General features: G+C 43.1%; 2 protein-coding genes across 2 annotated transcripts in view; both read left to right on the top strand.

The window, feature by feature from the left end:
• LOC118392926 (BMP/retinoic acid-inducible neural-specific protein 3) overlaps positions 1-18,743 on the top strand; it is a 55,285-nt gene extending 36,542 nt beyond the window's left edge. Inside the window, exons 7-9 of the mRNA XM_052460599.1 lie at positions 7,917-8,139; positions 16,908-17,250; positions 17,395-18,743. Coding sequence (XP_052316559.1) covers positions 7,917-8,139; positions 16,908-17,250; positions 17,395-18,183 — 1,355 coding nt within the window. The 3' untranslated portion in view covers positions 18,184-18,743. The remainder of the gene's footprint in view (positions 1-7,916; positions 8,140-16,907; positions 17,251-17,394) is intronic.
• uchl5 (ubiquitin carboxyl-terminal hydrolase L5) overlaps positions 1-18,988 on the top strand; it is a 1,000,928-nt gene that overhangs the window by 288,410 nt on the left and 693,530 nt on the right. The window lies entirely within an intron of this gene.

Here is an 18,988-nt window from a genome sequence, read left to right as displayed (position 1 = left end):
TAAAGAAGTGGAGGTCCTGGGCATTGGACACAGTTTATCAAAGCGCACTCCAGTACACACTGCATTCTGTATCAGAAAGTAGGCTGGCCTTCTTTGAAGTCTCGTAGATCGATGCATTGCGCTCTTGTTTATAAAGCATTCCTGCATAAACTTCTGCCGGACCTTACTACATTGTTAACTTACAGACATACAAGATACCAAATCAAATCAAATTTTATTTGTCACATTCACATGGTTAACAGATGTTAACGCGAGTGTAGGGAAATGCTTGTGCTTCTAGTTCTGACAATGCAGTAATAACCAACGAGTAATCTAACCTAACAATTTCACAACAGCAACCTTGTACACACAAGTGTAAAGGGATGAAGAATATGTACATAAAGATATATGAATGAGTGATTGTACAGAATGGCATAGGCAAGATGTAGTAGATGGTATTGAGTGCAGTATATACATATGAGATGAGTAATGTCGCGTATGTAAACATTATATTAGGTGGCATTGTTAAAGTGGCTAGTGATACATGTATTACATAAAGATGGCAGATGCAGTAGGTGGTAGAGAGTACAGTATATACATATGAGATGAGTAATGTAGGGTATGTAAACATCATATTAAGTGGCATTGTTTAAAGTGTCTAGTGATACATTTTTTACATGTATGGCAGCATGTAAAAAATGGACTTGGTCTGATGGACTTGAGATAGAAGTTGTTTTTCAGTCTCTCGGTCCCTGCTTTGATGCACCTGTACTGACCTCGCTTTCTGGATGATAGCGGGGTGAACAGGCAGTGGCTCGGGGGGTTGTTGTCCTTGATCTTTATGGCCTTCCTGTGACATCGGGTGGTGTAGGTGTCCTGGAGGGCAGGTAGATTGCCCCCGGTGATGTGTTGTGCAGACCTCACTACCCTCTGGAGAGCCTTATGATTGTGGGCGGAGCAGCTGCCGTACCAGGCGGTGATACAGCTCGACAGGATGCTCTCGATTGTGCATCTGTAAAAGTTTGTGAGTGCTTTTCGTGACAAGCCACATTTTGAAGAGGCACTGCTGCGCCTTCTTCACCACACTGTTTGTGTGGGTGGACCAATTCAGTTTGTCTGTGATGTGTACGCCGAGGAACTTAGAACTTTCTACCCTCTCCACTACTGTCCCGTCGATGTGGATAGGGGGGTGCTCCCTCTGCTGTTTCCTAAAGTCCACGATCATCTCCTTTGTTTTGTTCACGTTGAGTGTGAGGTTATTTTCCTGACACCACACTCCAAGGGCCCTCACCTCCTCCTTGTAGGCCGTCTCGTTGTTGTTGGTAATCAAGCCTACCACTGAAGTGTTGTCTGCAAACTTGGTGATTGAGTTGGAGGCGTGCATGGCCACGCATTCATGCATGCGGGGTGGAGATGTTGTTTCCTACCCTCACCACCTGGGGGCGGCCCGTCAGGAAGTCCAGTACCCTGTTGCACAGGGCGGGGTCGAGACCCAGGGTCTCGAGCTTGATGACGAGTTTGGAGGGTACTATGGTGTTAAATGCTGTTTTGCTATTTTCTACATTGTAGAATAATCGTGAAGACACCAATAATAAGAAGAGACTTGCTTGGGCCAAGAAATATGAGCAATGGACATTAGACTAGTGGAAATCTGTCCTTTGGTCTGATGAGTGCAAATGTAATTTTTTGGGTTCCAACTACCGTGACTTTGCCAGATTCAGAGTAGGTCAAAATCAAATCAAATCAAATGTATTTATATAGCCCTTCGTACATCAGCTGATATCTCAAAGTGCTGTACAGAAACCCAGCCTAAAACCCCAAACAGCAAACAATGCAGGTGTAAAAGCACGGTGGCTAGGATAAACTCCCTAGAAAGGCCAAAACCTAGGAAGAAACCTAGAGAGGAACCGGGCTATGTGGGGTGGCCAGTCCTCTTCTGGCTGTGCCGGGTAGAGATTATAACAGAACATGACCAAGATGTTCAAATGTTCATAAATGACCAGCATGGTCGAATAATAATAAGGCAGAACAGTTGAAACTGGAGCAGCAGCACAGTCAGGTGGACTGGGGACAGCAAGGAGCCATCATGTCAGGTAGTCCTGGGGCACAGTCCTAGGGCTCAGGTCCTCCGAGAGAGAGAAAGAAAGAGAGAATTAGAGAGAGCATATGTGGGGTGGCCAGTCCTCTTCTGGCTGTGCCGGGTGGAGATTATAACAGAACGTGGCCAAGATGTTCAAATGTTCATAAATGACCAGCATGGTTGAATAATAGTAAGGCAGAACAGTTGAAACTGGAGCAGCAGCATGGCCAGGTGGACTGGGGACAGCAAGGAGTCATCATGTCAGGTAGTCCTGGGACATGGTCCTAGGGCCCAGGCCAGTTGAAACTGGAGCAGCAGCATGGCCAGGTGGACTGGGGACAACAAGGAGTCATCATGTCAGGTAGTCCTGGGGCATGGTCCTAGGGCTCAGGTCCTCCGAGAGAGAGAAAGAAAGAGAGAAGGAGAGAATTAGAGAACGCACACTTAGATTCACACAGGACACCGAATAGGACAGAATAGAGAAGTACTCCAGATATAACAAACTGACCCTAGCCCCCCGACACATAAACTACTGCAGCATAAATACTGGAGGCTGAGACAGGAGGGGTCAGGAGACACTGTGGCCCCATCCGAGGACACCCCCGGACAGGGCCAAACAGGAAGGATATAACCCCACCCACTTTGCCAAAGCACAGCCCCCACACAACTAGAGGGAAATCTTCAACCACCAACTTACCATCCTGAGACAAGGCCGAGTATAGCCCACAAAGATCTCCGCCACGGTACAACCCAAGGGGGGGGCGCCAACCCAGACAGGCTGACCACAACAGTGAATCAACCCACCCAGGGACGGCATGAGAGAGCCCCAGCAAGCCAGTGACTCAGCCCCCGTAACAGGGTTAGAGGCAGAGAATCCCAGTGGAAAGAGGGGAACCGGCCAGGCAGAGACAGCAAGGGCGGTTCGTTGCTCCAGAGCCTTTCCGTTCACCTTCCCACTCCTGGGCCAGACTACACTCAATCATATGACCCACTGAAGAGATGAGTCTTCAGTAAATACTTAAAGGTTGAGACCGAGTTTGCGTCTCTGACATGGGTAGGCAGACCATTCCATAAAAATGGAGCTCTATAGGAGAAAGCCCTGCCTCCAGCTGTTTGCTTAGAAATTCTAGGGACAATTAGGAGGCCTGCGTCTTGTGACCGTAGCGTACGTGTAGGTATGTACGGCAGGACCAAATCAGAGAGGTAGGTAGGAGCAAGCCCATGTAATGCTTTGTAGGTTAGCAGTAAAACCTTGAAATAAGCCCTTGCTTTGACAGGAAGCCAGTGTAGAGAGGCTAGCACTGGAGTAATATGATCAAATTTTTGGTTCTAGTCAGGATTCTAGCAGCCGTATTTAGCACTAACTGAAGTTTATTTAGTGCTTTATCCGGGTAGCCGGAAAATAGAGCATTGCAGTAGTCTAACCTAGAAGTGACAAAAGCATGGATTAATTTTTCTGCATCATTTTTGGACAGAAAGTTTCTGATTTTTGCAATGTTACGTAGATGGAAAAAGCTGTCCTCGAAATGGTCTTGATATGTTCTTCAAAAGAGAGATCAGGGTCCAGAGTAACGCAGAGGTCCTTCACAGTTTTATTTGAGACGACTGTACAACCATTAAGATTAATTGTCAGATTCAACAGAAGATCTCTTTGTTTCTTGGGACCTAGAACAAGCATCTCTGTTTTGTCCGAGTTTAATAGTAGAAAGTTTGCAGCCATCCACTTCCTTATGTCTGAAACACATGCTTCTAGCGAGGGCAATTTTGTGGCTTCACCATGTTTCATTGAAATGTACAGCTGTGTGTCATCCGCATAGCAGTGAAAGTTTACATTATGTTTTCGAATAACATCCCCAAGAGGTAAAATATATAGTGAAAACAATAGTGGTCCTAAAACAGAACCTTGAGGAACACCGACATTTACAGTTGATTTGTCAGAGGACAAACCATTCACAGAGACAAACTGATATCTTTCCGACAGATAAGACCTAAACCAGGCCAGAACAGTCCGTGTAGACCAATTTGGGTTTCCAATCTCTCCAAAAGAATGTGGTGATCGATGGTATCAAAAGCAGCACTAAGGTCTAGGAGCACGAGGACAGATGCAGAGCCTCGGTCCGATGCCATTAAAATGTCATTTACCACCTTCACAAGTGCCGTCTCAGTGCTATGATGGGGTCTAAAACCAGACTGAAGCATTTCGTATACATTGTTTGTCTTCAGGAAGGCAGTGAGTTGCTGCGCAACAGCCTTCTCTAAAATTTTTGAGAGGAATGGAAGATTCGATATAGGCCGATAGTTTTTTATATTCTCTGGGTCAAGGTTTGGCTTTTTCAAGAGAGGCTTTATTACTGCCACTTTTAGTGAGTTTGGTACACATCCAGTGGATAGAGAGCCGTTTATTATGTTCAACATAGGAGGGCCAAGCACAGGAAGCAGCTCTTTCAGTAGTTTAGTTGGAATAGGGTCCAGTATACAGCTTGTAGGTTTAGAGGCCATGATTATTTTCATCATTGTGTCAAGAGATATAGTACTAAAACACTTGAGCCTCTCTCTTGATCCTAGGTCCTGGCAGAGTTGTGCAGACTCAGGACAACTGAGGTTTGGAGGAATACGCAGGTTTAAAGAGGAGTCCGTAATTTGCTTTCCAATAATCATAATCTTTTCCTCAAAGAAGTTCATGAATTTATCACTGCTAAAGTGAAAGTCATCCTCTCTTGGGGAATGCTGCTTTTTAGTTAGCTTTGCCACAGTATCAAAAAGGAATTTAGGTGAACGTATTATCTCTGCATGTGTGATTCCCACCGTGAAGCATGGAAGAGGTGGTGTGGGGTTGCTTTGCTCGGGACACTCTCTGTGATTTATTTAGAATTCAAGGCTCTCTTATCCAGTATTGCTACCACAGCATTCTGCAGCGATACGTCATCCCATCTGGTTTGCGCTTAGTGGGAATGTAATTTGTTTTTCAACAGGACAATGACCCAACACACCTCCAGGCTGTGTAAGGGCTATTTGACCAAGAATTAGAGTGATGGAATGCTGCATCAGATGACCTGGCCTCCACAATCACCCGACCTCAACCGAATTGAGATGGTTTGGGATGAGTTGGACAGCAGAGTGAAGGAAAAGCAACCAACAAGTGCTCAGCGGATGTGGGAACGACTTCAAAACTATTGGAAAAGCATTCCATGTGAAGCTGGTTGAGAGAATGCCAAGAGTGTGCAAAGCTCTCATCAAGGCAAAGGGTGGCTACTTTGAGGATGGCTCAACACAGTACATGTCAGCTACTACAGTGACTAAAATGACTGCAACCCGTATCAAAGAGTTTCAGTTAGTTTCAGAGTGGGTGGAAAGGAATAAGTTAGTCCTGAAAATTTATAAAACTAAAAGCACTGTATCTGTAACTGTCATGATCAAAACACATTGATACAACAGTAGCTAAGATGGGGAGAAGTATGTCCATGATAAGGCGCTGCTCTACCTTCTTGACAGCAATATCAACAGAGCAGGTCCTACAGGCCCTAGTTTTGTCGCACCTCGACTACTGTTCAGTTGTGTGGTCAGGTGCCACAAAAAAGGACTTTGCAATCGGTTCAGAACAGGGCAGCACGGCTGGCCCTTGGATATACACAGAGAGATAATATGAATATGCATGTCAATCTCTCCTGGCTCAAAGTGGAGGAGAGATTGATTTCATCACTGCTTGTATTTATGAGAGGTATTGATTGACATGTTGAATGCACCGAGCTGTCTGTTTAAACCACTGGTGCACAGCTCAGACACCCATGCATTCCCCACAAGACATGCCACAAGTGGCCTCCTCACAGTCCCCAAGTCCAGAACAGACTATGGAAGGTGAACAGTACTAAACAGAGCCATGACTACATGGAACTCTATTTCACATCAAGTAACTCATGCAAGCAGTAAAATTAGATTAAAACAACAGATTAAAAAAACACCTTATGGAACAGCAGGGACTGTGACACAACACAAACATAGGCACAGACACATGCATACACACACACACACACACACACGCATATAATATAATAAATAATAATATATGCCATTTAGCAGACGCTTTTATCCAAAGCGACTTACAGTCATGTGTGCATACATTCTACGTATGGGTGGTCCCGGGAATCGAACCCACTACCCTTGCGTCACAAGCGCCATGCTCTACCAACTGAGCTACAGAAGGACCATATACACGATACACACACGTACTCATGGATTTTGTAGTGTATATACAGTATGTGGTAGTCGGGGCCTGAGGTCACACAGTCTGTGACTGTATTGTAATGCTTTTTTAAAATTGTATAAACTGCCTTAATTTTGCTGGACCCCAGAAAGAGGAGCTGCTGCCTTGGCACTGCTGATGAGGATCCATAATAAATACAAACACAAATACTTTGAAGAACCTCAAATATAAACTATATATTTAGATTTGTTTAACCCTTTTTTGGTTACTACATGATTCCATATGTGTTATTTCATAGTTGTAATGTCTTCACAACTATTCTACAGTGTAGAATATAGTAAAATAAACTTTAAAAAAACTGGAACGAGTAGGTGTGTTCAAACTTTTGTCTGGTACTGTATATAGGGCTGATCTGTGAAAGAGACTGCTCATCTCAGCCTCACTCCCTGTCAAAGTAAAGTTTAAATATAAAATGAATACAAAATTGTTTTAGATCCTATTATATATTAAGATGCTCAAACTATTACACGTTTACTTTGATATATGAAGTGTCCAGTGCCACTCAGTTGACATGCAATATCTACAGGTGTCTTCAGCTAGCTTAGCTGTAAACTTACTCGTTGTGCATGCAGTTGATAATTTATAAATTAATGTGGACAATCTTTGAAAAGTTTATGTAGGGGACTCTGTGAGCTGAATAAAAGTGTTTTATCATGTCACACCCTTAAAGGTGGAGGACCGTTCCTGTGTACCCAAGACATATTTATATATACAGTTGAAACAGTGTAAACCATAATGACTCACAGTGAAACCTGGGGGACTTGGCACAGGATCTGTGTACAGCAAATCACAACCTGACAGGATTGGATTACAAAATCAACATCTCCTTGCACAGGTAGTTTACAATATGTCTCGAGCAGATTAATCACACATAAAAAAACATTTATTACAAGTCCAGTGTTTCACATTGGCATAGTAACATCTTATGAATGAGGGCACTTAGTATAATCTGGGGGTATTATTGCCTCTCTATGTCACCCTGCAGTGGCCATGGTTGCTGAGGTGAAATCAGAATGGATGGGCATTTTTTTCTCTTTTATTTTTTGGTGTGTGAAATATCTGTGCAATTACTTTCAAAGTTTATGTTTTAATAGCAGGGAGGAGAGGAGAGTGCAGGGCAGTGCCAGGAATAAAGAGTTTTTCAGGTGTGGTCGTAAACGTGTCCTTCGGTAAAGGATATCAAAGACGTGTCAACGTTCTGCTCTATCAGCGGAATGGGATGCCAGCAGGAAGAAAGTAACCACGGAAACGTAGAACATGGCAGTTCTGGAACCAATTACATTGTTCTCCTTTAGCCTTGAGGAATGTGGCGACATGCCTGAAGTGATCTTAGGCACTTTCTTTTCCAGCATAGGACCAAACAGAATGTGCAGGGAAAATCCCAGTTATACCTTGTGTAAGCAGATTTGTTTCATTGTTTTACTTTAAATCACTGTGTCCTGTTCATTTCTTTGCTTTAAATAATTTCCAGGGGTTAAGAAAGTTCTACCTCCACAGATCACAGTCCCCTGGCCATATTCATGGCATGTTCATTTAAAAACAATCACCTTTAGAAAAAGTTGCCTCTTCTTTTAATTTTCACTCTCTTTCTGACAGATGAGTTCAAGACCTTCCTTATGAGGCTCCCGCAGAACTTCTTCCTGAACGTGTCGACTATCCAGCACCTTTGGTCGTTGGATGGCGTGTTCCAGTGGCGCTACGAGCAGCTGGAGAACAGCATGAGTGTGCTCTTCAGACGAGCCCAGAGAGTGGTGTTCAAGCTCTTCAGCCTCAGCAAGAGGTGCCAGAGGCAGCCTCACATCCGCCTACCCAGAGAATGGTAAGAGTCCCGTTCTGCTCCTACAATACAGTTCTTTCCACTGAGCCCCAATTACACTTTAATCACCCATCCAGGAAGCTGATAGCGATCCTCTCTACCTCTCCCTGTGTGAGTGGGAGAAACAGGGAGCCAGCCAAGCAATGTTTATCTACTTTATTACTGCTGCTCTGAAGAAAACTGGAAGTACTATACTTTTTTTGTGAAGAGAAATCTCCGTAGACTGTGGAGAGATGGAGAGAGGAAGTGGAATGTTTGTCAGTTTGCCTGGGAGTGAAGCGGAACACTTGAAAGGCTAACACTTGAAAGGCTCCCCTACGTCCCGTTCGTTCGCAGCACTTCACACAGACGATGTATGATTGATTTCACTTCCTGGGGCCAGTTCCACTGCTAACAATGAAATGAAATCAACTCATTTAATTAAATATAATTTGTCACATGATTCATAAACAACAAGTACAGACTAAGAGTGAACAATGCAGGGTTAAAGATAAACAATAAAAAAAATATATAAAATAAAAATAGAAATAGCAACAAGAGGAATAAATACACAGTGAATAACAAATAACAATGACGAGTAAAAATAACATATAGATATATATAGGTTATACAAAATAAAATGGCTATAGAGTAGAAACGAACCCCTTCACTCTTTCCACATTTTGTTATGTTACAGCCTTAATCTAAAATAGATGTTTTGGTTTAAACTCATCAATCTACACGCAATATAATACCCCATAATGAGAAAGCGAAGACAGGTTTTTAGACATTTTTGCTAATTTATTACAAATAACAAACAGAAAAACCTTATTTACATAAGTATTCAGACCCTTTGCTTTGAGACTCGAAAATGAGCACAGGTGCAACCTGTTTCATTGATCATCCTTGAGATGTTTGTACAACTTGATTGTAATCCACCTGTAGTAAATTCAATTGATCGGACATGATTTGGAAAGGCACACACCTCTCTATATAAGATTGCACAGTTGGCAGTGCATGTTAGAATAAAAACCAAGCCATGTGGTCAAAGGAATCGTCTTACCCAAGAAGACTCAAGGCTGTAATTGCTGCCAAAGGTGCTTCAACAAAGTTCTGAGTAAAGGCTCTGATTACTTATATAAATGTCATATTTCAGTTTCTTTTTTTAGGAATTTGCAAACATTTCTAAAAACCTGCTTTGTCATTATGGGGTATTATGTGTAGATTGATGAGGAGGGAAAAAAATTAATCCAAAAGATCAAGGGGTCTGAGTACATTCAGAATGCACTGGATACAGGGACTATCAGTACCGAGTCAATATGCAGGGGTACGAGGTAATTGAGGTAGCTTATTGTATAGACAGTTGAAGTCGGAAGTTTACATACACCTTAGCCAAATACATTTAAACTCAGCTATTCACAATTCCTGACATTTAATCCAAGTAAAAATTCCATGTCTTAGGTCAGTTAGGATCACAACTTTATTTTAAGAATGTGAAATGTCAGAATAATAGTCGAGAGAATGATTTATTTCAGCTTTTATTTATATTATCACATTCCCAGTGGGTCAGAAATGTACATACACTCAATTAGTATTTGGTAGCATTGCATTTAAATTGTTTAACTTGGGTCAAACTTTTCAGGTAGCCTTCCACAAGCTTCCCACAATAAGTTGGGTGAATTTTGTCCAATTCCTCCCGACAGAGCTGGTTTAACTGATTCAGGTTTGACGGCCTCCTTGCTCACACACGCTTTTTCAGTTCTGCCCACAAATGATCTATGGGATTGAGGTCAGGGCTTTGTGATGGCCACTCCAATACCTTAACTTTGTTGTCCAACAATTTTGGAAGTATGCTTGGGGTCATTGTCCATTTGGAAGACGCATTTGCGACCAAGCTTTAACTTCCTGACTGATGTCTTGAGATGTTGCTTCAATATATCCAGTTATTTTTCCTTCCTCGTGATGCCATATATTTTGTGAAGTGCACCAGTCCCTCCTGTAGCAAAGCACCCCCACAATATGATGCTACCACCCCCATGCTTCGTGGTTGGTATGGTGTCATTATGGCCAAACAATTCTATTTCTCCAACAAGTACGATCTTGCAAACCATAGTCTGGCTTTTTTATGGCGGTTTTGGAGCAGTGGCTTCTTCCTTACTGAGCGGCCTTTCAGGTTGTATCGGTATAGCACTCGTTTTACTGTGGATATAGATACTTTTGTACCTGTTTCCTCCAGCATCTTCAGAAGCTTCTTTGCTGTTGTTCTGGGATTGATTTGCACTTTTCGCACCAAAGTACATTCATCTCTAGGAGACAGAACGCGTCTCCTTCCTGAGCGGCATGACGGCTGCGTGATCCCATGGTGTTTATACTTGCGTACTGTTGCTTGTACAGATGAGCGTTGTACCTTCACGCGTTTGGAAATTGCTCCCTAGGATGAACCAGACTTGTGAAGATCTACGATTTCTTTTCTGAGATCTTGGCTGATTTCTATTGATTTTCCAATGATGTTAAGCAAGGAGGCACTGAGTTTGAAGGTAGGCCTTGAAAATACATCCACGGGTACACCTCCAATTGACTAAAATGATGTCAATTAGCCTATCAGAAGATTCTAAAGCCAGGACATCATTTTCTGGAATTTTTGAAGCTGTTTAAAGGCACAGTCAACTTAGTGTATGTAGACTTCTGACCCACTGGAATTGTGATACAGTGAATGATCAGTGAAATAATCTGTCTGGAAACAATTGTTGGAAAAATTACTTGTGTCATGCACAAAGTAGATGTTCTAACAGACTTGCCAAAACTATAGTTTGTTAACAAGAAAGTTGCGGAGTGGTTGAAAACAAGTTTTAATAACTCCAACCTAAGTGTATGTAAACTTCTGACTTCAGCTGTAGGTAGGGATAAAGTGACTAGGCAACAGGATAGATAACATGCTGAGCTGTAGCAGCAGGGTGAAAGTGTGTGTGTGTGTGTGTGTGTGTGTGTGTGTGTGTGTGTGTGTGTGTGTGTGTGTGTGTGTGTGTGTGTGTGTGTGTGTGTGTGTGTGTGTGTGTGTGTGTGTGTGTGTGTGTGTGTGTGTGTGTGTGTGTGTGTGTGTGTGTGTGTGAGTGTGTTTGTATTGTGTTGGGTTGTAAATGTAAGTATGTGTGAGTTTATGAGTAGAGTCCAGTGTGTGTGCAGAGAGTCTGTGCAAGATCATTTGTAAAAATTATTTGGGTAGCCATTTGATTAGCTATTTAGCAGCCTTGTTTAGCAGTCTTATGGCTTGGGGGTAGAAGCTGTTCATGGTCCTGTTGGTTCCAGACTTGTTGCACTGCACTTGGTGCACTTGCCATCCAGTAGCCGAGAGTACAGTCTTTGACAATTTTTTAGGCCTTCCTCTGACACTCCCTGGATAGAGGTCCTGAATGGCAGAGATTATGACCACAGTGATGTACTGGGCCGTATCCATCACCCTCAGTTGCCTTGCTGTCGAGAGCCTTGTAGTTGTCATACCAAGCTGTAATGCAGCCGTTCAAGATGCTCTCAATGGTGCAGCTGTAGAACTTTTTGAGGATCTGAGGGTCCATGCCAAATCTTTTCAGCCTCCTGAGTGGGAAGAGATGCTGTCGTTCCCTCTTCACAACTGAGTGTCTGTGTGTGGACCATGTTAATTACTTAGTGATGTGGACACAGAGGAACTTGAAACTCTTGACCCGCTTCACTACAGCCCCCTCAATGTGTATGGGGCATGCTCCCCCCTACGTTTTATGTAGGCCACAATCAGCTCCTTTGTTTTTCTGACGTTGAGTAAAAGGATGTTGTCCTGACACCACACTGCCAGGTCTCTGAACTCCTCTCTATAGGCTGCCTCATCGTCGTTGTGTCAGTTCCTACCACCGTTGCGTCATCAGCAAAGTTGATGATGGTGTTGGAGTCATGCGCGGCCTCGCAGACGTTGGTGAACTTGGAATACAGGAGAGGACTAAGCACACACCGTGTTGATGGTCAGCGTGGCGGATGTGTTGTTGCCTACCCTCAGGGGCCCGTCAGGTAGTTCAGGATCCAGTTGCAGAGGGAAGTGTTCAGTCCCATGGTCCTGAGCTTGTTGATGAGCTTGGAGGGGACTATTGTGTTAAATGCCAAGCTGTTGTCAGCATTCTTACATGTTGATTCCCTTTGTCCAGGTTTGTAAGGGCAGTGTGGAGTGCATCATCTGTGGATGTGTTGGGGCGGTATGCGAATTGGAGTGGGGGAAGAGTGTCTGGGATGATGGTGTTGATGTGAGCCATAACCAGCCTTTCAAAGCATTTCATGGCTAAAGATGTGGGTGTGATAGTCATTTAGGCAGGTTACCTTGACGTTCTTGGGCATGATGTCTATGGTGGTCTGCTTGAAACAAGTTGGTTTTACGGACTTGTTCAGGGATTGGTTCAACATTTCAGTAAAGAAACTTTACAGCTGGTCAGCACATGCTCTGTGTATGCGTATGCGTCTTGGTAATCCGTCTGGCCCTGTTAACATGTTTAAAGGTCTTGCATCAGCTACTGAGAGCGTGATCACACAGTCATCCGGAACAGCTGGTGCTGTCATGCATGTTTCAATGTTGCTTGCATCGATGCGAGCATAGAAGGCATTTATCTTGCCTGGTAGACTCGCGCAGCTGGTCAGCTCACGGCTTGGTTTCCCTTTGTTAACTGTGATAGTTTACATGTCTTGACACGCTGTTGAGTGTCAGAGCCGGCGTAGTAAGATTCCATCTTAGGAAGTGTTCGAAATGTACACAATTGTTTCCCGGAAGATAATGGGGTGCTGTCATTCAGGTGAGGGTTTAGTATTTTTTTATTTGGTCCAGGGGATGGTCATGTAATTTGTAATCGGTTAACAAACCTAACACAATGGTAAATCTAAGCGCTGTCGGTAGCGCTGTAGGTTCAGGGGGGTGTCAGAAATATTTGAGCTATTTTCAAAACCAAAAAGTATCAGAGCAGTGCTGGCAGTGGCACAAACTGACTTTTGATGAATAAATCAGTTGTGGGTGTGTCAAGGCTTTGTCCCTCACTGGCCAATCAGAATGTCCTCCATGGCTAAATATGTGGTTTCTTCAAGATGTGTATTTATGGTATTTTATGTAATAGAGTTTGTTACACAACTTATAGAAACGAAATAACAAAATGTACACTAATCCCATCTTTGCTCAAATGTTAACTTGAACCTGTTTGCAGTTGACATTGTTCTAAGTAATTGCATGCCTTCAAATGGGTAAATATATACATAGCATGTGCTCTTATATGTGTACGCGGACAAGGCCTACTGAGGGGTACCGGAGGTAAGCTTGCTACTGATATAATTGATTTAAAAAAACATATATATGAAGGAAATGGCTGACACAATCTATGGATAGTAGGCAATAATTGTGTCTGTCAAACAGGTAGGCCTACGTCTTATTCCTTGAATAGGAAGAAATAGGCTCTAACAGAAAGACATCTTGTTGTTAGTAGCCTAAAGTCAACTTAAAATGAAGACCGTTTAAATGAATTAGGACTGCTCAAATTAACCATTTGTGCAGTCCTAATTCATTTAAACTGTCTTCATTTTAATGGAGATTGCCTACTATCCATAGATCGTCAGCCATTTCCTTCAATCACCATGAACCCGTTAAATATCTCAGTGTCAGTGAAGGAAGGGCTTAATGTGGTAAGTTAAAACCAGGGCTCGAATTGGGGTGGTGGGGAGGGTATGTGATGGTATTGTGGCTTTTGTTAAGATCTATAACAACGCTTTAGTCCGTAATGCTATACACAAGCTGTAAAATGCACGGGAAAGATGAGACTCTGATGCATATGGGATATCTTTGGTTTGTCTGTATGACATTCAGAGGCTGCGCTGCAGACTTCTGTAGCCGAGGAGACAAAAAAGTTATTCGATTGGGAAGTAATGTGTGATTCTGTCACAATCAATTGAAGTTCAACATTTCAACAGGCTATTAAACAACATACTAACTCTAAATCAGTTAGGAGCAATCCAGGAATAATTATTTAGGCTATATTAATATTTCAAGGCTAGCCTGCCATTTAAGAAATAAATTGTGAAGCATTTGTGTCATGCTACAGGCTGGCAGGACCACTCAGCATTTCAACAACACATCAATAACAGCACTTCAACAACATGCCTATAAATATAGGCTGTATAAAATAACATTTCCAAAAAGTATTATTTAGAATGAAATAGTAATGAAAAGAAAAATGCCTTCTTAGGCTATACTGTACATTAATTCTACAGTGCCTTTAAATTAACTTTTAGAAACACGAGTTTGGCCAGTCTTTGGTTTGAGGATCATGCATGCCTGGTTTGTTAATTTAGCTTATCAAATGCTCTTATATTCCCATGCCCTAATCACAGTCAACACAAATCTATTTTGGAACAACAATATCTTGGAATAAAATACAATAAATGAGAAAATGACAGTTTCCAGAATGAAAAAAAGTTACAAGTGCATATAGGCCTACCTGATGATATGCAGCTCAAACTGTCCAGTGCTGCAACCTGCCCTCATTCATTATCATGTTCTATTTTGGTATTAAAAGATTCTGCTTGATTCACGGCCTATGAATGTGCATTTTCTTGTTTTCTTATGGCCCTATACAGCTCATTGAGTGTGGTCTTAGTGGTAAATAGACAGCTATGAATAATATAGATTAAAACTCTTGGTAAATAGTATAGTCTGCAGCTTATCATGAGGTATTCTAACTCAGGTGAGCAAAACCTGGAGACTTCCTTAACATTAGACATTGGGCACCAGCTGTTGTTGACACAAAGACACACCAACCTGCTGTCCGGTCTTGACGATGCATAGAAAAACCAGCACGATGTATATCCATGTCCACGTTCAGCCTCGACTCTGAGAAACATAGGATATTACAGTTTTTCAGGTCCCGTTGATGGGATAGTCTCAAATGTAGCTCATCCTGTTTGTTCTCCAGTGATTGCACGTTCGCCAATAGAACAGAGGGTAATGGCAGTCTATTTTGCCACTGCTTCATCTTTCGAGTCCCGGGGATTAGGGCCTGGTCTGGAGTGAGCAGGATGTCTAGAGATGCCTTGAAGTAGAAATGTTTGTCCAATTCGAGGTTGGTGATCTCTGGTCATAGGAAATATGGTGGAGACATTATGCACAAATACAGTTAAGATCAGTGTAAAAACAAAACACAAAAAAGAGCAGAATTGGTCAGGTAAGACTGCTACTATCCAGGCTGTATCACATCCGGCCTTGATTGGGAGTCCCATAGGGCGGCGCACAATTGGCTCAGCGTCGTCCGGGTTTGGCCAGAGTAGGCCGTCTTTGTAAATAAGAATGTGTTCTTAATAACTGACTTGCCTAGTTAAATAAAGTTTAAATAAAAATTAATTAATAAAAAATAATAATCCACTGCAGTGCCATCTTCTTACACATTATGAAGGAATAATTTGGAGAGAGAAGTCGATTTATAGAGCAAATAATAATTTGACTTCTGAGTCGGTTAAAACTACACTTTGTGTTCTAACTTTCACCATTAGTCCTATTGATTTTGCTCTCTAAATGCCTCTTTCACAATATTGTTCTCTTTTTTTCGAAGATGTGTATTTTCGCAGAGTGCATTAATAATGGTATATGTTTTATTTAGTTTTTAACTCACAGAAGCATATTTTCCCATACAAAAGTATGTGGACACCCCTTCAAATGAGTGGATTCGGCTATTTCAACCAGACCCGTTGCTGACAGGTGTATAAAATCGAACACACAGCCATGCAATCTACAAAGACAAATTTTGGCAGTAGAATTGCCTTACTGTAGAGCTCAGTTAAATTCAAGTAAAAATTGAGTAAAAATCGTCTGTCCTCGGTTGCAACACTCACTACAGAGTCCCAAACTGCCTCTGGAAGCAACGTCAGCATAAGAACTGTTCGTCCGGAGCTTCATGAAATGGGTTTCAATGGACGAGCAGCCTCACACAAGCCTATCACCATGCACAATGCAAAGCATCGGCTGGTGTGGTGTAAAGCTCCTCACCATTGGACTCTAGAGCAGTGGAAATGCGAGTGATGAATCACGCTTCACCATGTGGCATTCAGACGGACAAATCTGTTTTTGCCAGTAGAACGCTACCTACCCCAATGCATAGTGCCAACTGTAAAGTTGGATGGAGGAGGAATAATGGTCTGAGGCTGTTTTTCCATGGTTTGGGCTAGGCCCCTTAGTTCCAGTGAATGGAAATCGTAACTAAACAGCACACAATGACATTCTAGACGATTTTGCGCTTTCAACTTTGTGGCAATTTGTGGAAGGCCCTTTCCTGTTTCAACATTACAATGCCCACGTGCACAAATCGAGGTCCATCTCGACAAAATGGTTTGTTGAGATCGGTGTGGAAGAACTTGACTGGCCTGCACAGAGCCTTGACTCCATTGAACACCTTTGTGATGAATTGGAAAGCCCGCTGCGAGCCAGGCATAATCACCCAACATCAGTGCCCGACATCACTAATGCTCTTGTGGCTGAACGGAAGCAAGTCCCCACAGCTGTGTTCCAACATCTAGTAGAAACTGTTCCCAGAAGAGTGGAGGCTGTTATAGCAGCAAATGGGAGACCAACTTCATATTAATGCCCATGATTTTGGAATGAGATGTTTGACGAACAGGTGTTCACAGACTTTTGGTCATGTAGTGTATAATTGTGCAAAAAAGTTTCTAAATAAACCAATTAAATTCACATCCATTTTAATTCCCAAATGTTTTGTTTTATGTTGTCTGTCTCTCTGTCTACGTCCCAGGCCCCAATCCTACTGGCTGATACACTTCCAGTCTCTCCTCTACTGTTCTGAGAACAACCAGCTGGGTTCCTTCTCTGAGGAGCTCCACAGCTGTACCTGCAGCTACGAGCACAGCCCATGCCAGCTGCCCCCACCATGTGCCATCGGAGAGGGTCCCGCCTGCGCAGCCTGTGCTCCAGACAACCACACACGATGTGGGAGCTGCAACCCTGGCTATGCCCTAACCCAGGGGGCCTGCAGACCCATGGTGGCTGACTCAACAGAGAACTACCTGGGCTTTGAGACAGACCTACAGGACCTGGAGCTGAGATACCTCCTGCAGAGGGCCGACCGTAGGCTGGAGGTAAATACATGGCTATTTGATTTTGTGAACGATTTTATGGATAAGTTGTAGAGATATTTTAAATGTAATAAAGTTAAGTAGGATCTTGAAAAAGTAGATGGACTATTGTCTTAACAACTTAAACAACTGTATCTGTCCTTCCAGGTCCACGCCATCTTCATCAGCAATGACATGCGTCTGAACAGCTGGTTTGACCCATCCTGGAGGAAGAGGATGCTGCTGACGCTGAAAAGCAACAAGTACAAGTCCAACCTGGTCCACATGCTGCTGGGCGTGTCTCTCCAGATCTGCCTGACCAAGAACAGCACACTGGAGCCTGTCCTCACCCTCTACATCAACCCCTTCGGAGGCAGCCACTCTGAGAGCTGGTACATTCCAGTCAGTGAGAACAGCTTCCCAGACTGGACGGCCACCAAACTGGATCTACCCCTGGAGTGCTTCAACTGGACCCTGACACTGGGCAACAAGTGGAAGACCTTCTTTGAGACCATCCACATCTACCTGCGGAGCCGGATAAAGATGCAGGGCGCTGGAGGTCCGGCGGGGGCTGTGAACGACAGCCTCTACTATGAGCCATTAGAAATGGTTGACCCTTCACGGAACCTGGGCTACATGAAGATCAACAGCATCCAAGTATTTGGCTACAGCATGCACTTTGACCCGGAAGCAATCCATGACCTGATCCTGCAGCTGGACTACCCATACACCCAGGGGTCCCAGGACACGGCTCTGCTGCAGCTGCTGGAGATCAGGGACCGGGTCAACAGACTGTCCCCCCCAGGTCAGCAGAGACTAGACCTGTTCGCATGTCTGCTCAGACACCGGCTCAAACTGACAGCCAGTGAGGTGGTCCGCATACACGCCTCCCTGCAGGCCTTCAGCAACCGCCTGCCAAACTCTCTGGATTACGAGACCACCAAGCTGTGTAGTTAACAGCTACTATGGAATGACTGGGAGACGTTAAAGCTCAACGGCTACAAGGGGAGCTATTGGACGGCTAAATGCTATACTGCTACAGTAGTTTGACTTTCAATGGTTTGTTGATTCTCTGGATTACAAGACCTTAAATGTATGTACTTAACCGTTACAGAGACACAATAAGGACATGTGAATTGTGTCTTTTGGCTTTCAGTTGGGTTGTGACTCAATGACTTGTAAATGGTTGAGAGATGCTGGAAGCTGGTGCTTTTTTTGTCCACAGAAGACACACAAAAAATCTGACACCATAAACAAAAACAGATCTAGAAAATCAGATATGTAACTCTCTCCACATCCACTTCACCATCTTGTTTAAATACAACCCTGCTCATTTATACAGTGTATACTGAAGCCAACTGGAGGGACCTTTTAAGATACATGGTACAGTCTGTTTATTTCTAACTCTTTTATATGTTATTTTGCTTCAGTGACAGTGTACTTCCCATAACGACCAGAATACAGTGGTATCAGTCAGATTTGTAGATAACTTGTTATTAAAACATGGATTAACAACTGTGGAGAATATTTGTCAAACTTACTTATAGCCGAGTAACAGCTGTTGTTACATCTCATTGTCAGACACATTTATTGCAGCAATTAAAACCACTTAGGAACTGAGTGAATGAAATTGAACATGAGAGCAGAGTTTGATCAAATAATCATGAACCTCTATTTCATTAATTTATGCGGTTAGGTTATGGATGGTGACCAAGCTTCTCCATCCTAATTAAGTAGACTTTGTAACAGGAACAATTTAATC

This window comes from Oncorhynchus keta, chromosome 1 (assembly GCF_023373465.1).
Source record: "Oncorhynchus keta strain PuntledgeMale-10-30-2019 chromosome 1, Oket_V2, whole genome shotgun sequence".
In the NCBI taxonomy this organism is placed as follows: Eukaryota; Metazoa; Chordata; class Actinopteri; order Salmoniformes; family Salmonidae; genus Oncorhynchus; species Oncorhynchus keta.
This window is presented reverse-complemented; position numbering and strand designations above follow the sequence as displayed.